Source organism: Amphibalanus amphitrite, unplaced genomic scaffold (assembly GCF_019059575.1).
Source record: "Amphibalanus amphitrite isolate SeventyFive unplaced genomic scaffold, NRLGWU_Aamphi_draft 000098F_arrow, whole genome shotgun sequence".
NCBI lineage: Eukaryota > Metazoa > Arthropoda > Thecostraca > Balanomorpha > Balanidae > Amphibalanus > Amphibalanus amphitrite.
The window spans coordinates 102297-128754 of NW_024881593.1; the positions used below are offsets into that span (position 1 = coordinate 102297).

General features: G+C 50.1%; 2 protein-coding genes across 7 annotated transcripts; one reads left to right on the plus strand and one right to left on the minus strand.

The window, feature by feature from the left end:
* The first annotated feature begins 854 nt into the window (after positions 1-854).
* LOC122380435 (zinc finger matrin-type protein 2-like) lies at positions 855-15157 on the plus strand. Of its 6 annotated transcripts, XM_043363595.1 has the most exons (7): positions 1043-1087; positions 10692-10765; positions 11059-11282; positions 11881-11954; positions 12214-12359; positions 12654-12812; positions 15125-15157. In XM_043363595.1, the coding sequence occupies exons 2-6, from the start codon at positions 10751-10753 to the stop codon at positions 12795-12797; spliced, it is 603 nt and encodes a 200-aa protein (XP_043219530.1). In that variant the 5' UTR covers positions 1043-1087; positions 10692-10750; the 3' UTR covers positions 12798-12812; positions 15125-15157. The 6 variants fall into 6 exon arrangements, with proteins under 6 accessions (XP_043219529.1, XP_043219525.1, XP_043219527.1 ...); XM_043363594.1 differs by lacking the exons at positions 1043-1087; positions 15125-15157 and adding an exon at positions 855-873 and having other exon boundaries at positions 12654-13557; XM_043363590.1 differs by lacking the exons at positions 1043-1087; positions 15125-15157 and adding an exon at positions 985-1008 and having other exon boundaries at positions 12654-13557.
* Positions 13898-26068, minus strand: LOC122380433 (PHD and RING finger domain-containing protein 1-like). Its single transcript, XM_043363585.1, has 13 exons — positions 25941-26068; positions 23767-23875; positions 23277-23512; positions 22956-23102; positions 22074-22241; positions 20948-21130; positions 20407-20613; positions 20177-20266; positions 16187-19930; positions 15565-15943; positions 15107-15204; positions 14672-14800; positions 13898-14341 (listed from the first exon to the last, which is right to left on the minus strand). The coding sequence occupies exons 2-13, from the start codon at positions 23870-23872 to the stop codon at positions 14237-14239; spliced, it is 5592 nt and encodes a 1863-aa protein (XP_043219520.1). The 5' UTR covers positions 23873-23875; positions 25941-26068; the 3' UTR covers positions 13898-14236.
* Between the last annotated feature and the right edge of the window lie 390 nt (positions 26069-26458).

Below are 26458 nucleotides of genomic sequence, written 5' to 3' on the forward strand. Positions count from 1 at the left end.
AGTGGCACCACAGGCCTGTCAGGAGCACCATCGGCCTAGCAAAAGCACTACAGGTCTTCCAGGGGCACCACAGACCTGCCAGGGGCACCAGAGGCCTGCCAGGGGCACTATCGGATTCGCAGGGGAACCACCGGCCTCGCAAGGGCACCATGGGCCTGTCAAGGGCACCACAAGCCTGTCGTTGGCAATTTAGGATTGTCAGAGGCACCACAAACCTGTCAAGGGCACCTGCGTTCTAACAGGGGCACCACAAACCTGCCAAGGCCCAGGGACACCACAGGCCTAGCAAGGACACCACAGGCCTGTCAGGGCCCATGGGCACCTAAGTCATGTCAGGGCCCACCGTAGGCTTGTCAGGGGGCAGGGTAGGTAGGTACCACAGTCTTTCCAGGGGCATCAGCGGCCTAGCAGGTGCAGGGGCACCAGTCGTCACATGACTAACCAAAAATAAAGAAAATAAAAAAAACTGAAAATAGGGCACCACCAAAATTAAGTGGCCGAAATCCGTTGAGGTTTTAATTTTGGGCATAGGTAGGGGCACCACTTCGATTCATGGCCCTCCCCTTGGAGTTTTCCCCGAATCTGCCCCTAGTACTAATACATCAAATTTAAGGGGGGGCACCTTGCTATTGGTGCCCCCCTTGCAGAATTCAAGGGGGGGCACGGTGCCCCGGTGCCCCCCCGTTCCGCCGCCTATGACAGGAGTAGGACTATGTAACAGGAGTAACATCAAAGCTGCGGTTCGTAGTACATAAAAAATAAAAGGTATCACGAAAACCGAAATGCGCATGCCCTGGACCGTGTCTGGACTTATCTGCAAGAATCTTGCCTGGACTAAAGCAGACTGAAGACTCGCTCTAGGCAGTAAAAGTGGTACTGTGTCTTTGACGTCATTTCGATAAAAAGCATCGCAAGAAGAGATACTTGAATTATCCTAAGGCAATTATCCTACCTTGTTTTACGGCCAATGTGGCGCAGTGAATTAGCTCATTACAATTATAGAGTTCAGTGGGTTAATTTGCTACCTTAATTATTGAAAAAAATCGTCAGTGGAAGAGCAGGAATCATAATTTTGTCCAAATAACCAGTAATTATCATTTATCAGTCACAGGCACAGGCCTGACGAAGGCCCACTTTGACTTTCAGTTTCAGTTTCTGAGCACGGTCATAGAATACTAAGGTAACACGGAGCCGAAGCTTCAAGCCAGGGGACACGGGAGGCATGCCGTCAGCTGTCCTTTTATAAACAATCGGTTTCTTTGACTTAGTTTCTAATGTTTTTCTGATGTTTTGCATCAATGAGGTACATCAAAAATTAAGTTTTATTTTTTATGAGGTGGGAAATATTTTTCTGTCCAAACCATTCCCGTTTAAGGAAAATAGACAAGGGGAGAGTTTACCCAGGACCCTATGGAGGTTGTTTACATGAGTTTACCCAGGGCCCTATGGGAGAGAATTAACACGTGCTTCTATGGGGCGAATTCGATGCAACAAATGGCGCAGTAGCGACATTACTTTTGTTCGATGTCTCTCGGACGACAAAGATTCTACGCCGTTTGGCCAATCACATTCCATAATCGCAGCCGAGCCCGTTGACCTAGAACGGGATTCGCCGGACGACGAACAATCTTCGTCGTCCGAGAGACATCGAACGAGGGGTACATCCAAGGCTATATAAACCGGTACATCGACTGAATACATTGCGATTCAATATTCAGTAGGTACTTTAAGACCGTGATTGCAATTTGCATTTGAGCTCAGCAGTCGAGTAAGTTGTGCCAAAAATACCAGAAGTGTTGCATGCCCTGGATGCAGAAAAACAAGATTGAGATGAGTGGATCAAGATGTATCTTTCGTGCAGATCAAGATGTATCAAGATGTAGGTACCTTTCACTTAAGATCCATGCAGGTGAGGTTCCAGTGAAATTTGAATTCGATAGGTAGCCATTTTTGCTTTGGCTTTGATACTTGTGGTAAGGAAACATGATTATTGTTGCATGAACCGCCCACTGCCCATTGCTGTCTTGTCTCGCGTTCGATATCCGATCACCATTCTTAAATAGCTCACCTTACCATATGGAAATCAGGTTTTAGGAGGCCACTAGGCCTGTGGGGCCTGGTCTCAATGAGCTCCCAGTGCTTAGGACAGTCAGGCTCATATGTTGGGTAAGGTCAGGTTCAGGTAGGCCAGTATGCACTCTGCAAAGCATGGCAATTTCGACAAGATCTCGTCTGTGCTGGCTTGTCCGGCTGGTGAGGCTTTGGTGTGGCGTGGATTTAGCTTGGTGCAGTGCGGATTTTGTGTAGCGCGGTGCGGATTTGGCCTGGTGTGGTCAGGTGGTGGGGTATGTAGTGTAGTGCATTTCAAATGTGGCTTGGTGATGGACATGATGGACCCAACAAAATTGATGGCCAAAATTGAAAAAAAGTATTAATGGAGCTTTAACATGCAATTGAGTGTGCTCTCGGGCTGATAGGTGTGCGGTGGTCAGAACGGATTGTGCCAGTGCTGGTGCCTGGTGGTCCCACCAATCACTGGTGTCATCTCCTGCTGTGACCCAGGGGGTCTAGTCAAAACCTTACCTATTTCTGCTAACCTAAACCTATTTCTTACAAATTAGGCAAAAATGTGATGATGGTATAATGATAAAATGATTCAAAAGTCTTCATTTCACTCAAATATTAAACCTGGCCCTTTTTTCAGGCGCAAGCTCTGGATGAACTTCTGCGGTGACGTCGGCATTCTTACAGGAGAACCCAAGATTCGCTGTACCTGTATGCATTTCAAAACTGAATAATTGATAGCAGCAAGTAAATATTTGAAGTTGCAGCCAAATGCTGTGCCTTCTCTGCTGCAAGAACTACATGTCACCATTGAAGCAAGGTAAGTGTTTAAAGAAATTGTTCACCTTCTGTGAATAATTTGATGAATAAAATTTAAAAAGATGTGGTAAAAATGTGATGAATAAAATTTAAATGCATTCTGACTTGGAATTACACACTTCTTCTGAAGGGATTTCATTATTTTAATGATTAAAGTTATGAACACGAACAGCTGAACAACCTATCAGCTGCAAGGGATTCTGCTCCTGTAAGTGCTCTCATCGCTGATTGGCCACTGTGTGTTGAAGAGGTTTCTGCTAGCTGTAAATGAGCACTAGGTAGAACATGAATTTAAGCACCAATATTCACTGATAAAAGGTGAATATCTCAAACGGTTCAAATATAAGGCATACGCAAATCTGCTCTATCAGACTGCTATCTCAGTTTAAAATCCCATGTTAAAGGTGAACTATTTCCTCGACAGGACCAGCTCGACTCCTGCAGTAGGAGTCCAGCCTCGTCCAGTCGTCCCCGCTCGCCAAGACCAGCCGGACTCCTGCAATAGGGGTCCAGGCTGACCCGTTCGTCCAGTAACCGCCGCTCGTCAGCACCAGCTGGGCTCCTGTAGTAGGGGTCCAGCCTCGTCCAGTCGCCGCCGCTCGCCAAGACCAGCTGGGCTCCTGTAGTATGGGGCTAGGATGGCCCGTTCATCAACCGGTCCCGAAGTCACATCGCTGTCAGCCAGCCGAACTCAGTACATAAGTCACCAACCCTGAATGTTGCCAGCCAAAGTCGGCAGTTTCCTTCGGACAGTCATCTCACCAGTGTTGTACAGTGTACAAGGTTAGTGACGCAGTTAAATGCGTCAATTAAATGCGAGGACGTGCGCTTGTATGCAGCGTTTTGTCATGTTGAGCTGCATGGGTGTCGATTTTCACCGAATTGAGGGTGCCCAGTGCCCACTGCCCGGGCGCAGCAAATCCGCCGCCGCCTTAGCGCCTAGCGGTGACCTTGACCCGCACCGTCTGTTGGGGCTCCAAAGCCAAGCCAGCCGAGCCGGCGGGGAATTTAGACAGCTTGAGCACCCCCAACCCGGCGGAAATTGACACCTATGTTGAGCTGTATGGATGCGTTTTAGCCTTCCGCCGTGGTGGTAAATAGCAGCCTACATGCAGAATTAGCCAGGCTTATTGGCGGACTCATTATTGGATTCATTGTGTCACGTTTGTCGGCACGTGTAAGATGTGCTTAACTGCCATTGGCTCTCGGCCTGGCGACTTCTGGGGACCACGTAATGGGGATGACTATTGGGATCCTGTGCCTTAAGCCGGCCATTTACGTCCATGGCTATATACCCCCGTACTAGGGCCAGTTATGACGTATATAGGGATCCACGAGATCTTTTTTGATGAATGGGTTGTGCAGTGTTGAGATCCGCGTGTAACGTCACTGTTTGGCCAGTCTGCCCTCAAACGCGTCATCTTTACTCGTATTTTATTTACATGAACGCCTTGCATGGTCCAGTGGTTTATATAGACATCTTCCTTGCACTAGCTAGTTTTATGTGGCCAGGTTGATTGCCTGTCAGCGCGGTCACGCTGTCGTCTTTCGATTGTTGCGCTTAAATGCGGCGAGATGAATATAGGATTTCCTTTGATGCTATTTAGTACCTGCGCCCAGCTCAACTGGAGCCTTCGGACGGCGCACCTCTTGGCCGGCGTCGTTATCTGAAACTTATTTTCCCGGGCGTATGTTGCAACTTGTTGATTGCCAGCGTCGTTGTATTACGTACGCGAAAGCAGTAGCGGCGGAACACCTTCAATTAAGGGGAAGGGGGGGGGGGGCACTGCCGACTTTTGGTCCCATTCTTTCCATGTAACCATAGAGCCCATGTTAAAATGCCAAAATCAAAGGGGGGCACGGTGCCCCGGTGCCCTCCCCGTTCCGCCGCCTATGCGCGAAAGTACCAACAGTTTCCAGTTGTTTGTGTCCCAATGTTTTTTATGAGTTGGACGATTGGGCTTTTCCCATCGCCCATAGGTTATGAAATTATTTTGTTAAGCGCTCTAAAATTGTTTCTCTACAAGTCATTAGAAACAACAAATCCAAATCCAACAAATAGATATTGATGGATACGATCTCAAGGGGGCCGATAAGAAGGAAGAGCGCGCGGCGCAATGATTGTGGAGCACAGCACACGATTAATGTGAGGCGCATTTAAGCGAGAAATAACTTAAACAGAAATGAGCAGGGTACCAGCATTGAAACTGCACCAGTACCAGCATTGAAACTAAATATAACTTATAAGATATCTCAGAAGGTTGCGCTTTTGGAGTGAATTGTGGTGCTTTACGCCGTACATCATGCTTAATGAATGTGACCGTCGTGTTTGTGGGATCCCCGTCGGTACTAGTCAGCCCCACCCCACGAATCGTGGTAGATCATAAAATAGGCATTGATTTTAAAAGCGATTTTCCACGGCCTCTCAGCAGTAGCGGCAGAACACCTTCAATTAAAGGGGGGGGGGGGGACACTGCCGACTTTTGGTCCCATTCTTTCCGTGCAACGCCCATAGGGTTAATGTTAAAATGCCACGGTGCCCCGGTGCCCGCCGCCCGGCCCGTTCCGCCGCCTATGCCTCTCAGGGTTGGTTCGAAAATGGGCACGGCCGAGGATAATCTTTGCCTCCGGTTATCATTTTGATATATCTACGAAACGGGTGCTGGGTGGTACACGAAAGCAGCTTTTTCAGGTGAGTTGAAAGGGGAAGAGGTTCTTTGAATTACCATTTCGGACCATGGTTCTAAAAAGCGCTAGGTTAAAACTACTGTGATAATTCCTATCGTAAACCATCGGACGCTCGACGCTCCATTGGCATTGGTACGATGTGCCGGTAATCGCTCGCCGAGAATGATAACTTGGCAGCTTTACTGATATGTAGGATTATCAATTAAATGTAATAGAAACGATATCAAATCCACTACCTCTTTAGAAGCTCTTGAAATAAACCTGGCTATCTGGTTGTCGAAGCCAGGCAAATTATATGCTTGGAATGACTAAATGTCCATTGTCCATGACATCATGAAATTGAATTATTTTCCTTCTTAGCACTTAAAATACATTCCAGCGACACAAAACTCCCAAAAGTCTGATATCTTGCCCGTGGTATCGTGGTACGATCGGCGAATACCTTCATACGCAATGTCCATGGCTATGCGAAGTCTAAGGTTGGCCTACATAGCCTTGGGTTGGCCTATGGTACTGCCTGTTTATCCTATTTCATATCGTATCTATGAAAATAAAGTGTTCACGATCGCATAGCCAAACTGAGAGCAAAATATTTATTTGCAAAACTCCAGCAATAACCCTCGCTTGATACTATAAAAAAATATTGCACACGATCATGCAAAGCCGTGAATCCTACCGCCTTTATTTAGCGCCGGCGTTCCCGCGTTAATAATTTCTCCTGAATCGGAGGACCAATAATCAGCTGACGCACCGTTGTTTTGATGTCGGCGGACCGTGCCAGCCCAAGCCTGTTTCTGAGCAGATCTTGCACAATAGGCAGGGGCAAGGCAGTATATGGCAGGGGGGTTCGCTCCCGTGCCTTCAGCATTACGAAAAATGGCAACAGCCCGTGAGCAGCATCAGCGCTCACGCACATGTTCAAGGAAAACGACATGTAATGGACTGCTAACGACGGCCCTCTCCACCAATCAGCGCTCGGCATCTCGAGCGCTGATTGGCTGGTAGCAAACGCGTCATATGTGGGTCTCATTTTTTGCGATCAGTGAACGCGTTATTTAATACACAGTGGCCAATGGAGAATGGCACGCGGAACTGAAGGTCAGTCTTTTATTGCTTCGTACATGTGAATGGGGGTATTTGAGTGGCATTTGACACCATTTTCGAAATCTACAGTGAATTTCTGATCGACTCATGTATATATTTTTATGAATTTGACAGTATTAGTGCTACATAGTCGGTGTTTTATGTTGGTGTTGTTTCTCTCGACCTTTGTCTTGGACTCTTATCCTATCTTTTCTCGAAAATGCTTGCCATAACCAGGTCTTAACTGTATCTGTATAAAGGGAATATGTGTTGAATATGAGGAGAAGGTAGTAATGACCATTCTGCCTATCAAACTGCCAGAAGGTGTGCTTGTAAGGTGATTGAAACTGCAGTACGGGTTGCAGATGTGGGTTTGACATTAGCATTGTTGTTGTAACTTGTAACCCCACTTGCTCTAATAAAATGGCAACATGGGGTTATGTACCCACTATTGCACAGCCTGGTATCAAGCTGGTTGATATGTGGAGGATAATGAAAGCATAAAAACTTTTCTCTAGTGAATAGGAGCGTTGCGTCTTGTGACTTATGTCAAGTCATTTTAAATGAAATGATTGTGATTGTAACTTTTACTTCAATTATTATTATTGCTAGTTTTGACCTTTTTAATCATCAAGTTTTATGTGTACCAATTTCATATGCCAGTGTAATGTCTGTGCGGCTTTGTGCAGTGAGCGTGTCTTGAAACAAACCAATTTATTTTGTACCTTTTTTTACTTCAACAAATGTATGTCAAAGGACAAAAATGTCATGTCTATTATCATTGACACTACTACAGCCATAGGCGCGGGAACTACTTTCAGACTGGGGGGGCACACCATAATGGAGATGAACCTAGGGTACCCCCAAATCTAGTTTTCTCACCGGTTTTAGGCCACTTATTTTTCATCCCTTGGCTTTTTCAACAAAAAAAGAAAAACATTTGCAAAAAAAAGTGCAGTATTTCGTCTCAAAGTTGTGGGGGCACCGCCCCCACGGCCCTAGAGTTGGGGGGGGGCAAGCTGCCCCCACTGCCCCCCGGCTCCCGCGCCTATGACTACAGCTAACTTTGCCTATATTCCTATCTTTCAGAGGCATTCATCTGCTTTCCAGTGCAGTACCTAGGAGGCTGCAACTGAAACTCGCACAAAGGCAACCAAGTGTCACTTCATCAGCCTACAGTAACAGCCCATCTGTAATCAAGATATGGGTGAAGTGGCATAGAAGAACAACCAGTAAACATGAAAAGATGTATTTTGTTTTGAACTATTTCTTAGCATAACTGAACAGCAAAGTGCACACTTACTGCTTTTTATGTTTGCCCTGTGTGCACTGTGCAGTTTTGAATTATTTTAATTATGAAATGCTTTTGCTAACTACTCTCTTTGCATAAGCTTCCTTTGTCATGCCTGTGTAATTTTGAGTTTACATGCATGATGTAGGCATGTTAGCATGTATTTCCCTTGGCTTCATAAAACTACTTCCAAGCATTTGTTATGGACATTGGTGCTACCTATATATGATGCTTCAGATGTGTCCAGTAGTTGATGAAGGGAGAAGAGTAGTAGGACAGCTGATAGGCTGATAGCTATTACCAAAAATATGTGCTTGTCTGCACTTCGGGCTGTTCCATCATATGCAACCTCTATTTACTTCCTTGCGTTAGAAACACCCCATCTTTTGTTTCTTTCCTGTGCGCCCATTGTTTCCGTGGTGCTATAAACGTCAAGTTTGAAGTTGGTATCCAAGTGAGCAAAATTTGCATTATTTCAGGCCGTCTTGAATCATTAGTCTTGAATTATATCCCTAACTGACATCCTGTTATTTGTCCTGCAATGTCTGTGCCTGTGTCCGCCCTTACCTCCGGCTCCAGCCTCCAACCAGGCCTGCTGAGCTCTGTCGCCGGCGCGGTGTGTCGCAACGTGCTGTTTCTCCACTCCACCCGACAGCTGCTAGGAATCATCCTGTGCCATGCGCCATGCGACACAGCAATTGTAAGCTGCAGGTCACATTCGGAATGATTGGCTCCGCGTATGTGCATCCGGCCGGGTGCTAGTCGATATCAGGGACGTGGGTCGGACTGTTGTGGCGGCGTGCACTGTGCTGGTTGAAGTTGTTGTATTTCTGTTAGTGAAAAGCATTAATACATAACCGTGGCCGCAGTCCAATGTTATTGTGGATTTCAGAGGGAGTGGCCAGTCAGGAGGGCCCCATGTGGGTATAGATCCAGTGTCCAGTGGGATTGGCTAAGATTTCCGGCGATTGATAAACGCTTCTATGATAGTAAACCTATTGAGTTATGAGGGGAGGTCACGTGAGGGACCTGACCTTACTAAACTCTTGTGAAAACACGACACATACGAACGGTAAGAAACCGACAGCTCTTCTTTCTGCCAAGTGTCATCTTTCTGTGAAGGATTTCTTGGCACTGAGTGTCCAGAAATTGCGTTGCTTTTGGACTGTGTAGAGGCTCACGAGCAATAACATAGGTCAACAACCTGACGTACCTTAAATATGCGACTTGTACCAGAAGATCCAGCTTGATCAAAAGATTGTACATGTCAAATTTCAGCTCTTTAGCTCAAAAGAATTTTGAGTTATCGTAAAAACCGTCAGTGTGGCACCGTATCGCCTCCCCGCGCGGTCGGAAGGTAAAAGTTCGCCGGCTTTAACTAAACAAATAGTCGTCGTATCGCAAATTCATTGACGGCGTTCGAAGCGTCGTTCAATTTACTTTCGAAACATATCCTAACATTAACATTTATCTGCCTAGCGCAATCTCCAACAAGCAAAAGTTCCGTGCATGCATCCTCATACAGTGTTAGCGGCCGCCGGCCGCCGGCCGCTGACCCACATTCGCGTCATCAGGGAATGCCGCAACTAATTTATTGTTTCCAACTTTTTTCCCGGAGCGTTCTACCTGGTTTATATAGCCTTGACAATAGGTATCTCGTCGATTTACTGGAAGTGTTGTATTATTGAGTAAAGAATAAAGGTTGCAAAATGTATTTTGTAGTGTTATCTGTCTTCCATTTTTACACATTTTTTTAGGAAAGTTATTTTATGTTCCCATATCCCATATTTCTGGAGCAGCCCACACCTGGCAGTTAAGGGGCTAGTATTTTGTGATATTGAGTAATAGATACACCATAGCTTTTCAAGTGTTGTCCTTCTCCAGTCTATATTGATATTTTCGGTATTCGTAGAGCAGATGTCACACGAAGGTTTTCCAACCAAGGAGAGACGCCATACCTGGACGTGCTTCTTTCTAGGAAAACCTAAACAAACCCAACCTGACCTAACCTAACCTACAACCTACAACCTACAAACCTACAACCTAATAACCTACAACCTACAAACCTATAAACCAACCCTACAACCTACAAACCTACAGCGCCTCTCCTCGGCTGGAAAACCTTCGTGTGACGTCTGCTCTACTAATGCCATATTTTCTTTCTTGTTATTCTTTATTTTATTTATTCTTGAAGTTTTCACTGCTCAGGGTGGGCTGGAAGGTGGGCATAATGTTAATTCATCATTAATTTTTCAGTCAACCTCCACAGTTGATGCAATTCCTTTGCCATGGATTACCTCTTCTTGATTGCTTTGCATGCATTCTTTTGCCAGGCTATGCCTTCATCTAGTATTCATGCTCATTATCTTTGGCAATGACTCATTCACAAATCATCTTTCATGCAAATCTTCATTGACTGCTAAGCATAAGCATACAGCGGGCTATAGCACCCCATAGTCCCTCCCCTGACCCTTATCAAACATAGGATATCTACCTATCCTATGTATGGGTAGGTATCTTCATCCTGCTCTTAAACTTGCTTCAGTCTCTAAAAACCACATAGGTACACCAAAGCATCACTTTCAGTTTCATCTTACCCTGTTTCAGAGGAAATGGGCTTCAAAGGTTCTTGCAAAAAAAAATGTGATTCACTGGGATACATAGGAATAATGTGACAATGGTTGTAGAGAACGTAATGGTGACTTATAACATGTAAAATTAATTGTCCCATCTTTCACATTTTCAGGTTGTATTGATCTGTAAGTGATATACTGGTATACAGCACATATTTTGTAACAAGTAACAATGGCTTCTTCAAGTGTAAGTACCTGTGCCATTTTAACAAAGGAGTAATCTTATGTTGGATGCAACTACCCATGGTATATTGAATTAAGAATTACCTACCATAAGTGTCAATGTTACTGAGTGGCAGCTCGTGCTTATATTTTTGGCTTATAAATTTAAAATATATCTTTGATCCTATGTCTTTGATGTGTTCTTTATGTCTAAAAAGTGCTTGCCGTTCATTGGTATCCAGGCAAAGTAACATCCCCGATAAATACTACTCTATGAGACATGAGTCATTATGACGTCGCTCGTCATCCGCCCTTCAGAAGCAGCCTGAGGACCACCGTCGCAAGTGGGACCGTGACGAGTATGAGGCGATTGCGGCGCGCCGGCTGCAGGAGGAGGAGGCCAAGCGCGAGGCGGCCGACCAGAAGGGGCCGCCCGTGCAGCGCGAGCTGCTCCGCCAGCGCGAGTACAAGGTCGACCTGGACAGTCGGCTCGGCAAGAGCGTGGTCATCACCAAGACCACTCCGGCCGCCCAGTCCGGCGGGTGAGGCTGCGGGACGGGCGGATGAGGCTCCGGGACGGGCGGGTGAGGCTCCGGGACGGGCGGGTGAGGCTCCGGGACGGGCGGGTGAGGCTCCGGGACGGGCGGGTGAGGCTCCGGGACGGGCGCGGGGCGGGTGGACGGTCTCGTGACCATGACCGGAGCTGCTCATCTGTCGCATCATGGGTGGTGTTTCACCAGCGCTGCCAGCGCGCTGCCAGCACACGTGGTAACTTGGGTTTCCATTGAAACATCAACAAGCCCATAGTGTGACGTCAGCTCGCGAAATGTGCTGGCAGCGTCGGTGAAACACCACCATGGTTTCGCATGGGCAAGACAATGAGTAGGGAATGACTGTTGATTGTGGACACCTACCCGAATAATAGAATATAAGGAAGTCAAGAGATAGCGATGGGTTTAAACGCCTGTGTTTTTGTAGTAAGCTGCGCCGTGCTATTTAGATATGTCCAGTACAGTTTTGAAGGACTTATATTCAAGAATTGTATCTGAGCTCCAATTAGTATGTCTATTCCTAATGCTCTTGCAGGGCAGGAACTAGGAAGTGAAGTGATGACATTTACTGACGTGCTTTTTTCGACAGGTACTATTGCAACGTGTGCGATTGCGTAGTCAAGGACTCCATCAACTTCCTTGATCACATCAATGGAAAGAAACGTTAGTATTTATCAGTTTTAACAAGTTTAACTTATCCCACACTTAGCGAAAACAAAATAATATCTAGACGAATCATATGATGTACGTATGATGTATGTTGAAAGCTTAAAGGTGGCATGGCATGTGATCAGTGTCTTTTATTTGCTGATTGTCATTAAGTCATGTTAGTTTGTACTCGGTGTACACGGTGTAAAGATGAGCTGTAATATCTGCTCCGTTTCATTGAAAGTTCTACATTTTTCGGTGCTCCTGTCAACAGATCAGCGCAATCTGGGTATGTCGATGCGAGTGGAACGGTCCTCACTAGATCAAGTCAAAAAGAGATTCGAGATGAACAAGCGGAAACGCGAAGAGCAGAAGAAAGAATACGACATGGAGGAGCGATTGAACGAAATCAGAGAAGAGGTGAGTAATTGAGCAATGTGCAGTCATGCTTTGCGAGTCATGACACATCAAACGGCATAGTCAACGGTTTTCCGTCGTATATTCTTTGTAGGTGCGAACAAAAAGCTGTTGTAGGGGATTTATGGCCATGCATTGGAGCGAAAGTTGTTTCCGCTCAGTACTTTAAGGTTTCTTACTTATCATTTCGATTCCTGCGTACATTATGTCAGGGTTTACGTTTCGCCTTCTGTAGCTCATGTTGCTCCATCTATGAAGCACGTGTCCTCACCGTGGTGTTTGTACCCCGGCCGCCAGGAGGAGAAGCAGAAGGAGTACCGACGCGACCGGCGGAAGGACAAGAAGAGGAAGACGGCTGACCCGGTGGACGACGAGCCCGTCGACCCGGCGCTGGCCGCCATGATGGGATTCTCCGGGTTCGGCGGCGCCAAGAAAAAGTGATCGGCTCTGACGAAGGTCAGTGTACACTACCCTGGAGCGACCCCCGTGACCCGAGTCTACCATGGCCGTCCATTAGCCGCCATGGGACTGACCATGCAGTAAAAAGATTGCTGCAAACGGGCCGAGCGGCTTGTCACAGACTTCGCACCGTCCGAACTTGTGAGTGTGAAGTACTTTCTTCACCGGGCGTGAAGAACTTTCTTCACGTCATGACCTATTCTGAGGTTAGGCGTGTTGCACCTCTGGGGGCAGCCGAACAAGGCTGAAACTCTTCCTCGGGGGACTAAGTGACGTAACACATAGACGCCTCACGTTTGACGTTTGCCGATGCTGTGTGGTCACTGTGGTGAGTACAAGCCTGTCGATGGGGTGAGGGGGTGAGAGGGTGAGAGGAGGCAGGTCTGGTGTAAACGCTCACTGTGGCTCGGTATTTATAGGAGCCGCCGAACGCATTCTCATGCATGTGTGCGACGGGGGCTCAGCGGGTGTGTCCTCTGCGTAAGATATCTGAATGTCGCGGGGCTGGCTGAGGCGTGGTCACACGTGTGGATGTGTGCCGACGCCTGGATGTGTTTCGTGTCTGCAGGCGGCACCTGGTGAACGTAGAGCTGGATCGTTTATGGACAATTTCCATGTAACAATGTAACTGACATCCCTGTGTGCAAAACGATTTGGTCCCACCCGGTTATCTTTGTTGGCTCGTGTTCATATGTGTACTTAACTGCTGCGCTCTTTTGTGGAAAAATATGCCTTGAGATGGTTACAGTGTTTACACAGGCCTTCGAACTCGATTGCTAAGGCGGGGTTTTGAATCTAGCGATCCGGTGAATGGGGTGGTTAGTGATCGGTGGAGATTGTAGCAGCAGGTGGTAGCAGCCGTCCTTTAATGACTAGCCTGGCGTTAGCAAGTAGCAACTGTTGACGCGATGTCCATAAGAGAGAAAGACACCATTCGTGAATCCAGATGATCGAATCTCTTTGTCCACCGTGTGATCCAGTTGAACGTATCAACCTATTTCTGAAAGCGCACCGCGCAATCAACAAAGAGCAAGTCGTAGATGTGTCACAACTCCCAAGGACCGAACCTCTCACAACCTGTATAAAAGGGATCTCCCAGCGTATATTTCGGCCTCCTGAGCAAAACAACAGAACGTCTATACGTGGTCGGTCATTCCGCCCAGTCGAGACTTCCACAGATGATCAGCGCGAGGCCCCGGTACCCCCCCCCCCCTCCTTCCGAGGGGCGCGCGTGCACATGATGCCCCGCCAGTCGCGCCGGCCGGCCACCTCCGCTCCGGGGGACCGCCGAGAGCTGGGTGCATTGGTGACGCGGCAAACATAAAACGCGAAATGGATTAACAAACCCAGTAGCAAATCACTCATAAATAGTCAAAATTGCTATCATTCTCCGGATGCCGCAGCCGAATGTCGGCCGAAAGTCATAGCCTCCGCCTTCGGTTGGAGTATTTGAACTTGGTGACGTAGCCGACCACCAGCGACTGGATCTTTGTCGGATTGATGTCCCCCGATTTGTTGTGGCAAATCTGCAATCACAGACAAATTGAGGTGTTTCAGAATGCGCACGGTATTCCAATAGGCGAAGTTAAACTAAGTTCAGCTCACGCTGGACACTTGGAACAACTATGCCACCCATCCATGTAGCTTGCACAACCCCGTTTGAAGTTTTAGACCCGACTTCATTATGTCCACTGCGAACAAACTGCATTTGATGCGATCAAACTACATAATAAACTGCGAACTATCTGAAGTGGCGTAAACAATGCAAGGAACCCACTTACTGACAGAGCACATCATACAGAAACATACTAACAGTGCCTACATCGGACGCTGGAGGAGTTATAACGCCGGCTTACCTTGTTGACGGACTTTCCGAGGATGTGCTTGTACTGCTCCTTTGTGATGTCGCGCTGGTGGTAGTAAGGTTTGAGGACCATCTTCACCTCCTCCACCACGCGCTCCTGGCGGTTCAGCTTCCTCAGGAACTGTGAAACGAGCAGGGCGTCATTACGGGGAAATGCCAGCCGAGCACAGTCAAGCACCTGGTAAAATGGAGACAATTATACATTCCGTGACGAATGAAATTGTGAGATAAATATATCGGCTAATGCTTGACGGTATTGTATTATTTTCTTCCCGTGAAGCAGTAATTCTTCCCGTTAAGGAGAGCAGGACTTTAACGTTAAACAAGGTGAAGTAGCACCCAACGGCCAGCTGCTTACTATTCACAAATCTCCCAAGACACCAATACTCGCCGCTCCTGCTACCCCGACCAGGCCGTCGCGACCCACCTTTTCTTTGACCATCAGCTCGACGGCCGAGTTGGGCACGTCATCGACCACCTCCAGGCCGTCGTTGGTGATGCTGGCCGACGGCACAGACTTGTCCGCTGCAACGGCACGGGACGTGGGTCAGACGGGGGTGGACAGTCGGGACGGGCAGGAGTGACAGCATGCAGTCAGGACAACCAGTGATGACATGGATAGTATTGTGAAGCATTTATTGTATAGGAGTCTTCGTAACTTCCTGAACCACACTGGCCGTTAACATAGCATAACTCTAAGCTATACAAACTCGCCGAATTATCGGTTGTCTCAGTTCTGTTGACCCATTGGCATTTGACCACGCTATTTGGTTTCTACGCCACACCGAATACACTGTTTAATGTTTATGGCCACGTCCGAGACCGACATCTGCATCATGGATTACAAGATCCGACATTCCAATTAGTCCCTTCTCCGACACTCACCTCTGCGGACGGGCACCTCGTGTTTCCTGGTGCCCTTCATCCGCCCTCCGCCGGACCGGCTCACTATTCGGGTGGGCTCCGAACCGAACAGGTCGTCGAACCGCGACATGCCCTCGCCAGGTGAGAACGGCGAGCAGGGCGCCGCCCCCGCCGCCGCCGTCGGCCGCGGCGGCTCGAACAGGTCGTCCCCGTCGTCCGGGTCGGGCGAGCGCGGCGACTCGGGGGAGGCCGGCGAGCCCAGCTCCATGTCGATGCTGGGGTCGGCGGGCTGCGGGGAGGGCGCCGCCACCGGCGGGGCGGGCGCCGGGGCCGGCTGGGCCACGTTTGACACGACGGCGGCCAGCGTGGCCAGACCGGAGAGCAGCTCCTGCACGGCCGGCTGGGGAGACGCGACGGGCAGACGGTCACACACGGATAAAGATAACGTAACAGGGGGAAGCACGCGAGTCGTAACTTCCTGACTTACTGTTAAAAAATTTAATATTGCAATATTACATAAATTCAATATTCAACATTGCACCTAGTGTAATATTCATCAAAGCAAAACAAGACACTCCTGTCCAGGCCAGCCATACGCGATCTCAGCACTACATCTATCCTACCCTCCCCACATCGCTCTTACCAGTGACACCGTCGTCTGGCCGTCCAGGGTCAGTGTCGCCTCCTGCGGCGCCGGCTTTGCGCGCGCCGCCTCTGTCGACCTGCGCCGTCTGCCGCCGCCGGCGGGACTGGCCGAGGGCGAGTGGGTCGGGTCGAACGGGTCGTACTGGTCGACGGAGCCGTCACTGGGCTCCGGTCCGGGCGGCGTGCACGGGCCGCGCGGCGCCGGCGCCGGCGGAGGGCTGGGTCCGCGGCTGTCCTCCGGTGGCGTCTGCGGCCCGCGCACCGGCGGCGCCGCCTCGGCGGGCCTCGACACCGGGATCTCGGTGACCTCGGTCACCTCGGACGGAGTGGCGGGTGTTCTGGGAGCAGCGCCCGCCGTCTTATCGTCCTTCTCCGGTTTCGGCTCGCGTGACAGCGGCGACGCGTCACCCTCGCCCTCAGAGTCGGTGATAACGATCGGGTCCACTCGCGGCGGCGGCAGCTCGACGACTTCACCGTCGCTGGGCGGAGTCGGCGACCGCTTCCAGTCGGACCGCGACCACGAGCGAGAGGCGCGGTCCTTCGATGGCGAGCGAGAGCGGGAGCGCGAGCGGTGTCCGTGGCGCGACGACCGCCCCGGAGAGCGAGTTCGCCGCTTCCACGCGGGCGACTCGGAGCGCCGCGACGAGCGTCTCCGGGGTGAGGCGGTACGGCGCGCGGTTTTGTCACGCCGGGACCCGCCGCGCACCTCGTCACGATCACCCTTGTCGCGCTCTTTGGAGGTCCTTCGCCGCGCGGCTGTCCGATCGCGGGACGCATCCCGTGTACGTTTACGACCGGCGGAGACCGGCCGGTCTCGCGAGCGGGAGCGGCGCCGGCCGGGAGAGCGGCGCCGGTCCCTCGTCGAGCTGACACGGTCACCACTCCGGCTCGGCAGCGGAGACCTCTCACGAGACCGGCGCTTCCTGCTGCCACCTCGGTCACGAGAGTCTCCCCGAGTCCTGTCCCGCGACTTCGACCTTCTCCGAGCCTTTTCTCGTGAGGCTGAGCTGATTCGAGCCTTGTCACGAGAGCTTGCTCGGTCCTTGTCACGTGAGCTTGCTCGCTCCTTGTCACGTGAGCTTGCTCGAGCTCTGTCTCGTGACTTTGACCTTCCCCGAACCCTGTCCCGAGAGTTCGCTCGGTCCCTGTCCCGTGAACTCTTTCGACCTGAGACGCCGTTGTCCACTGAGGGTTTCGTTGTTTTCGGCAGCGGTGAGACCTCACGATGTTTCGACTTTTTCTTCTTCACTTCTCTGTCAGAAGAATCACCTCTGCCTTTCTTCGCTTTCGTCGCTTTCTTATCAGCATCTGATGAGCTATCTCGACTTACCCTTCTCTTTCCTTTCCCAGCATTTGATGGACTGTCCCGACGATCTTTTGCTTTCGATTTGTCTTTCTTGGTAGAGGCTGTATCACGCTTTTTCTTGCCTTTACCTCTATCATCTTCAGAATCTGAAGAACTATCACGAACTGGCTTCTTCTTTTTAGTCGCCTTTTTAACCAGCGTGTCATGCTTTTTCTTCGTTTTGCCCCTGTCGTGTTCTGAATCTGAGGAACTATCCCGGCTAGGCTTTTTCTTCTTCGTCTTCGTTTCCTTGTGAGACGAGTTAGCTTCAGTCTTCTTTTTCTTCTTCTCTCCATCTTTATGTGGGGACAAATCCCGGACCTTTTTCTTCTTCTTATCCCGGTCTTTTTTGGGGGTCGGGGAGCGTGACCGTTTGCGTTTGAGCGCCGTGTGACTTCGACTGCGCGACCGGCGCCGCCTCCGCCGACCGGGGGAGCCTCGGCTGGAGACGGACGAACTCGAGAGTGACGAGCTGCTGGACGAGGAGCTCGAACTGCTGGACGAACGTCTCCTCACCGGCTTCCGCGCCTGGCGGTCCGACACAACGGCCCGTACGTCGTAACGCTGCAGATCCTCTTTCTTGTTCTTTGGTGGGGGTGGCTGTGAGGCGGACTTCTTGTCACCCGATTTGCCTTCTGTTGAGGTTTTACGGTTACTTGACTCATTATCCTTTACACTATCCTTCCTGTCACGAGCCTTCTTTTTATTTTCTGAGTCATCCCCATCTCGTCTCGAGCTTCCAGCAGCATTAGGATCAGTCCTTTGGCTAACACTACCATTTACATCATCCTTGACCCGGTTCTCTCCACCACTTTTATCCGCCTTCACCGGACTTGCAGCCACCTCCGGTTCCGGCTTACTCTCCGGTATTTTCTTCCACTTGCTCTCAGTTGGTGCCGGAGTGTTCCCGCCCTCGGCCTTTGCCTTAGTCTCTGCCTCCTCACCCTTCGCCGTTCCCGGTTCGTTCCGATCAGGAGGTGATCCCGGCGGCAGAGGGGGAGGGGAGAGCAGCGGCAGAGTCGCCGGCCGGCGCTCCCGCTCCGGGGAGTCCCCGAAGATGGCCTCAATGTCCCGCTCCACTTTGCTCCCGGACGGCTCCGGCGACCCGAAAATGTCCGCCAAGTTCTTCTCCACGTCCTTCTCACGGGCGGCCGGCGAGGCGGCGGGCGGACGGACGCCCAGTCGCGCCGGGCCCGCCCCGGACGGCAGAGGGATGGAGAAACTGATGGCCGGCCGGCCGGACGGCGGCCGTATCGGCGTCATGGCCGCTCCGGCCGGGAACAGCGGCGTGGTCACGCGCGCGGCCGGCCGCGGACGGGAGCTGACCGGCTCCATGACGGCGGCCGCCACCGTCACCAGGTGGCTGCGGTCCGGCCGCGGCGCGCCGCCGGGCCCCCGCGCACCCCCGCCGCCGCCCACAGGAGCAGTCGCCGCCGGAGGGGTCACTCCGCGGCGCACCTCCGGCGAACGGACCGCATCATCGATCACCAGGTCCTCAGACGAGCCGTCGCTGCCTTGGCGCGGTGAGGCCGACGGGGAGCGTCGCGTCGGACCCGCCGCGGCCGCCGAGGCTCCCGGCAGCGGCGACGGCCCGGTGGCCGCGCTGTCGGCGTCGTCAGAGTCCGGGTGGTCGCCGGCGCCGGGCGGTTCGATGTCGCTGTAGAGGTCCGGCTCCTCCTGGGTTGGTTTCGGGGGAGTGGGCGGCCGGCGGCGGGCGACGCTGGGCCCGTTGGTGGTCCCGAGGGTCGGCCCAGCGCCTTCCGAAGGTGAGCCACTGCCGCTGCCGCTCGAATTGTTCCGCAGATAGTTGGCGTACGCTCCGGCGCCGCGCGGGTCACTGTCGGCGGCCGGCGGTGCGCAGGACTGTGACGCGCCCCCGCCGCCGGTCCGGCCGCCTCCGTCCCCTCCGCCGCGGCTGACGGTCGACTGGGGCCCGGCAGTGCCGCCGGCGTGTCCCAGCGCCGCCGTCCGTCCGCTGGGGCCGGCCGCGGCCGTCAGCGCCGGCCCCGAGCGGGCCACCAGCCGTCCGTCCCTCTCAATCGCCACGTCCGAGCCGCGAGTGTGCAGCAGTGACTGCGAGGCCATGATCGAGTTCAGTACATCACCGCCGAGAGGCCGCTGCGCCGGCGCCGGGCACGAGCGTACCACGGGCGCCGGGCCGCGCTTCAGGCGCGCCACGATCTCGGCCCTGGAGAGTGGCCGTCGCGCGGCGACCGTCGTCGGCCCGCCGAACGGTCCAGAGTCCTCGCCGTCGCTGCCGCCGCTCAGCGCCAGCAGGTCGTCCCGCCGGCCGAACAGGGACAGCGTGGGCAGGCCGGTGCCGAAGCGCGGCACGCCGCTGGGCCCGGCGCCCTCCGCAGCGCCCGCCTGACCGGCCCGCATCACCGGCGGCGCCATCTGCCGAACGAGGAGCGGGGACCGAGTCAGAGCAGAGTCGGAGCGAATCTGAGACAGAGGGATCGGCAGCGCCACTAGACATAATTGTGCTCATTGATCTTGGAACAAGATTATCCAATGAACAATATCCACCCAATGCCACTAACGCTAGCATTATGTTTTGTCAGAGCTACAAGCCAAATTAGCATCAGCATACTGTTGTGCATGAATTGCGACTCTTACCTAAAATTCGTTAACAGAACTAACCTGTCCGGGCTTCATACGTCGAATGGCGAGCAGCCTGCGCAGGTTCTCACGAGTTTTCTCGTACGGGTCCGGCTCCGGTCGCTGTCGCCTCTGCGGGAACGGAGGGCAGGTTAGCGACAACAACGGGCGGCAAAACGATGCCCCATTTACTGAAACTGCATTCACTTCATATCCCTTGGCTAAAACACATATTTTCACGCAGCCAACTCTACACCACGCACGTTTCTTACCGAGGAAGTTTTCTTCTTCTTGCCTCCCTTCCGCTTCTTCCTCCGCGTCTTCGTTTTGCGCTTGCCTCCGGAGGATTTGGCTCTGGTGGTTTTGCGTTTGGTCTTAGTTTTCCGCTTACGTCTGGTGGTGGTGGAGCGGCGAGCCGTGGAGGTGCTGGCGGACCGGCCCCGGCCGCGGCTGGGAGCCGGCGAGGAGCTGGACGCCACCTGCCGGACGGTGGGAGTCGTTGGTAGGACACCAAAGGTAGCCTACGAGTTGCTTCAGCTAAGTTTAAGCGATATTGTAATGGAACGGGGTTATTATGAACTGAACAAAGATCGGGCTCGAAATAAAATAGCTCGAGGAGCTAATGAGCGGTCAGACGGTGCCACCGAACGTCAAATCAAAACTCTGAATGGATTGAAGACTACGTTGAGCCGAGAGCATACCAATCGATCCGCCTGTGTTGGCCGCACAGCTTTCAGTGATTCATCGATATAAGACACGGCGCGGACCGACAGACAGCGGCCCCCTAGCCACCCCTCCCACGTCCGCACGTACCGCGGTGCCGGCTGAGGCGGCGCCGGCTCGGCGCGGCAGCCGTGAGATCCTCTCACTGAGCCGGGTGCGGGCCACCAGGCGCTGCGAGCGCTGGCGGCGCGGGCCCGCGCGTAGCAGAGGCAGCTCGGCGTCGTAGTCGGGGTCATCGAGCAGGCCGAGCAGCTCGTCCTGACTGACACCGACCTGTGGAAGTACCGACACAGTTATACCCGTCTCATACCGACCAATAAACACCGACAGCAGTGTCCTAGTGTTATATATCCATTGATACCTGACTCATACCAATATTCGAGATAAAATACCGATTAAATTGTTATGCACCGAGGTACGGAGATGGTATTGGGACTTAGCAGCTCTCCACACAGACGGTACGGCGGCCTGACGGTTTAACTAATAACTGCCGTGCCAAATATAATAATAATCACGTCGGAGCAACGACCTGAAAAATACACTGGCGATAATGACAGTCAGGCGTCACAAAAGTGGAGTCTGAGCTACAGCTGCACGGCCTGCGAATGTAGCTGATCAGTGGTACATACGTCTTTAAATAGCAATTTTGCTGCAGGCAAATGTCATTCACTGCCTCTGTGCCTCGGAGAATCCCCTTCCAGCCACCAAACAGCGCAGTAACCTTCGACTGAGGCCCCGCGTACCCTCTCCTACCTGATTCATGCATCACATAACAAATGGAGCTCGCCGGAACATTGCTCACAGAATATGACCAAAGTTCAAACACAAATTGTGAGTAGTTCCGTTCGCAACATTTCACGCTAGTAGGTCGCGAGGCAAAACGGAGCTGAATAAAATGAGGCAAAGTTCATATCACGCTATCTGTTTACAGCGAAACCTTATTAGAACTCACCCATGGTTAAACAAGAGCAAGACCACGATAGAAAGGTACCTAATATTTACATTATGATTGGTTGCATGCTCCCCAGCATTTGCACAGCGATAGTGCATTCTTCACGACAGCGTATAACGAGACGCAAGAATCTAACCGTCAGCTACCTACTACAATCAGTTCAGGACAACTGTAACAGTTTGTAAGTCGCCTTGCAGCACATATTACGCGGTACCTGCCAGATGCCGAGCCTGCCAGCGCTCGGTTCGGCTGTCGTTTATTTACCTCGGCGGCCAGGAGGCGGGGGTTGGCCCGCAGCGGCGCACACTCTGGACAGAACCACTCGTCGGTCGGTACTTCGTGCAGCGGCGGCTCCAGACAGTCCAGGTGGTAGCCGGCGTCACAGCCGTCACAGAGCAGGAGCCGGTCCTCACGGTCAGAGCGGCCGCACACCTGACATCACAGACACCGAGTCAGTCACAGCGTCAGTCAGAGTTAGTCAGAGCCATCTCACGGCGTCGGTCAGTCATCAACGCGTTCGTCACGACAATCACCGCGTCAGGTATCGTCATTACGTAGCGAGTGACGACATCATGACTACCAAACAGTCACAACCACCACAGTGTCGGTCATAACAATCACAGCCATCACAGTCACAGCTGAATAAATAATTCACAGGTGTCGGCACACAGAGTAGCTGAGCGACCCGGCATTCCCGTCACCGGCACACACAGGCCGTACTAGCACCTGACCAAACAGTCGCCACACACGCACGACACTTCAAACCACCAAAAGCCGGTAGTTGGACAGAAAGCACTGTAGCCACCCAAAGGAGCACCATGCCACCTTCTCACGGAGCTAGCCACTGCTGTAAGTAAATATGTGACCATTCTATTCACGATATGTGTGTGAAACGCTTATGCCACTAGCGTGATTAGTAAGCTGCCGGTAGTCAAAAACTGATAATACCATACCAGCCGCATATGTATGTGTATCAATTTGACTGATGATTTGAAACTAGCAAGCATCAAGTAGGTAAAAAGCTTGAACGGACGCAGCGATCGTTTAGTGTCATCACGGATACCCCTACGACGAAAGGCGACCGTCGGAAGGCTTCAAGATGCCTCCGCGGCCGATGTCATGCCGGGACGGATCCGCGGCGCTCACCTCACAGAATGTGGGGTCCTCCTCTGGCGGCTCCTCCAGCTGGTTGGGCCCCGTGACCGGTACCTGGCGCACTATCTTACCGCCCGGCACCTTCCTCACGAGGACCAGGGTGAACGGCTGACGGTCCACCGGGCACGTGGTCACGTTCTGCCGCAAAGCAAAGGATGGAAGAATGTCAGCTGCAGTGTCGGGAAGTCGTGGAAGGGGCGTCGCGTCGCTCCTACAACAAACATTAAAAACAAAGCAATGCTTTTTCACATGAGGAACAAACTAACAACAGATAGCACCATCTCAAGCATGCTGCTGAAAATGCCTGCCTACCTTGGCCCACTCCAGGATGTGATCCAGACAGAAGTTGTGATCACATGACTCCGGGTTGCCGACCTCCTGCCCTTTGAAGCGTGACAGACAGATGGGGCACACATCTGCCCCACTGTCAGAGCTGTCCGAGCCACTGCCGCTGCCAGAGCTCTCGTTACCACTCTCTCCATCCTCTTCTGCATCCTCTCCTTCCTCTTCTTCAGAGCCCTCCTCAGCTGAGCCCTCCTCACCCGAACCTGCAAAGGGACAGATAGGACAGACTGTGAGCTATACCAGCAGCTGGAATATGCCATCTTTTATGATAACACATATGAGACTTGAATAATGCAGCCAACTTAACATCAACTCAGTGTTATTTCAACTTTAAGAAAACACTTGCTTAGGTGTTACATAAGTAATCTTCAGATGGGGATGCCACAAACGACAAGTGAAATATGTCAAATACACCCTGGTACCACCGAATAGCTGAAAAAGTCAGCCAGTGCCTTACCATCACTTTCAGAGCCATCTGATTCCTCATCTGATGAATCAATGACTAATGTCTTCTTCTTCTTTTGCATTCCTCCCACCCCAGAGTCTGAACCATCTTCTTCCATTTCCTGAAAACGAATTCATGAAATCTTTGAAATTGCAAAGAAAGATAATTACATACTGTACACAAAAGCTTTACTGAAAAAGTAGTCAAAGTGGCAAGAACCTTTTGGTTTTTGCATCAATCATAACATTGTTTAATCCAAAGACAGGCATGATCTTAGGGCCTGTTCCAGGACCTCCAGTAGAAATTATTGACTGGAGGCTCTACTTGAGGTTTTACGCGAGGTCCAGGAATGCAGCCTGGAGAGTAACTCTTGAGTTTGGTGTCAGGGATACCAAAAAATGATGATGGTTCAGTCTTGAGAAACAAAATTTGTTTTTAATTTTAGTATGAAAGAATTGAAAACTATAATAGCATAATTTTCTTTCCACTGGAATAGTAAAATTAGCAGTCTAAGTTTGTCATTTACATTCATAATTGTCACATGTGTGATGTGCTGCCATAATTATAGACGAGAGCCTCAGGTGAACCTCGAGTGAAATGTGAACCTCACAACTGACTGGAGGCTACTGGAGGTTTCTGGAGCTTTGACTAGATATTTCTGGAGCTTACTGGAGGTGCTAGAAAGTTTGCTGGATAATTCTAGAGCTTTCTGGAGGTTCCTGGAGGTGATGGAACAGGCCCTTAGTCACAAGTATGGATAGCTTCATCCTAGGTAAAATTTGAGTTTTCATCCCTTGCATTCTTCTGGACCTATTCAGTTGGGCAAACTAGACTTTTGGAATCAAAATATGGAGGCATCAATAATTTGATTCTGGTGGGAGGAGCCATGACCAAATATGGGCATGGAATCAATTTTTTGATTCATTTGGGTACACTTTTGACTTCAAATGTATCGTTACGGTTGAAAAAAGGCCCATGACGGTGAGATTTTTCTTTAAAAAGGTAGAAAAATGTGGTAGGTTTCCAAAAAGTGTTACCTCAAAACTAAGAAATTGTCCCTTTGGCTTTGTGAATGGGAAAAAGACAGAGCCACTGTCCATCACGTAAAAGCTGTTTTGAGGAAATCACACTGTATGTTATTTCTATATCATCAATCATATACTAAGCAATCAGTATTTGTGTAAAATGGCAAAATGAAATTTTCAAACCCCTAATTATCATTGTTGTAGTGCTTTTATATTTATTATATGATTTTTACCTGTTGCTTCAGTTTTTGTATTCTTGACATTTAAAAATTGTGAATTGTTATCAAATGTAGTGAGGGTATAGTACTACAATGCTATAGGTATCTGTTGTGGTGCTGAGGATACCACTAAATGAGAATAATAGCAAGATAAATGATGTATTCCTGCAAGTCATTGTTGCCTATCTCTTAACATTACCTGTGAATCAAAATAATGATTAGCCAGCTGATGGGGAATCAATATTATGATTATCTGTTTAAAGTGAATCAATTCCTTGATTGCCTTTCACTACCTATATAATTCAAATTTTTATGATAGGAGCAATATTATTTTGCTTAGGAGATAGTTCCAGCTTTTCTGTTCAAGATCAGGCATGCTCCTTCTTGAAACACTCTCTTATTTTTATGTGATTGGTAAGTTAGAAATGGTCTGCATTTATGCCCAAATATGGGCATAAGGAATCAATCTTTTGATGCCTCCATATTTTGATTCCAAAGGTCTAGTTTGCCCAACTGTATTTTCAGTTTTTCATCAGTAGTTGAGGTGGTTAAAACACAAAAAAGATAAAAGATAAGAGCTACAAGCAAATATGATGCAAACATCCTCAAGATTTCACAGCTTTAGGTCTACAGAAGCCATCACAAAAAGCGCTGATAAATCACTATTTTACACATGGCGTAGGGATGGTGCTTTATAAGAGAAGTAGTTCGTGGTTAATCACATGCATATCAAAGCTTTGGCATTTTAATACCAATTACATGAAAAAAGCGCATTACTTGCTGTAGCCATTCATCATGACCAAGAGATTTCAGCCTCCAAGTAGATAAATCTCATAAAAATTACGGCACAGCGTCCCACAAAAATTACAATAATGGCGCTGCAGCCGGCAACGAAAACATCAACTTACAGGCCAAAAAGACACAAAAGTAATATAAAACTTGCCTTAGATGGATGAAGTTAGCGAATTTTAAACCAACTGTACACTCTAATCTCGATTTATTCGACTTTGTGGGTAGAGGAAAGCGGAAATAACTCCAAAGCACACCACGGGCACCCTTCCACGAACAACCAAGGTTGTATTTTATTACTGAACACGAAACAATTTCTGAGTTGTCCATTCTTGTAAATGTGACATATATAGTAAAAATTGCCATCATTTTGCTGCTGAATTTTAATGAAATATATCAAGTGATTTTGAAAATCAAATGAATCCTATTTTTTCATCTTCATTTAAGAGCTAAATACTTTATAAAAATACCGATTTTATAAATATGACGTCATATATTGCGAGTGTTTACACTTACAATCGCATTTCGTCCATTCTGAAGGGAAGGTTGCAGGGGTCAGTGCTGCCAGATTTGGAGGATTTCCGCAAATCTGGAGGATTTTGAACTCTATTTGCGGACAAATTTCGCTTTTGGAGGATTTTTGATTCTGGAGGAAAATCTGGAGGATTTGTC

Coding starts and splice junctions, on each gene's coding strand:
- LOC122380435 (XM_043363594.1), top strand. Junction 11,955..12,213: donor TCACATCAATGGAAAGAAAC/GTTAGTATTTAT, acceptor TCCTGTCAACAG/ATCAGCGCAATCTGGGTATG. Junction 12,360..12,653: donor TGAACGAAATCAGAGAAGAG/GTGAGTAATTGA, acceptor CCCGGCCGCCAG/GAGGAGAAGCAGAAGGAGTA.
- LOC122380433 (XM_043363585.1), bottom strand. CDS start 23,872: ATGGAAGAAGATGGTTCAGACTCTGGGGTGGGAGGAATGCAAAAGAAG. Junction 15,944..16,186: donor GCCAGACGACGGTGTCACTG/GTAAGAGCGATG, acceptor GCGTCTCCCCAG/CCGGCCGTGCAGGAGCTGCT. Junction 14,801..15,106: donor AGCTGATGGTCAAAGAAAAG/GTGGGTCGCGAC, acceptor CTCGTTTCACAG/TTCCTGAGGAAGCTGAACCG.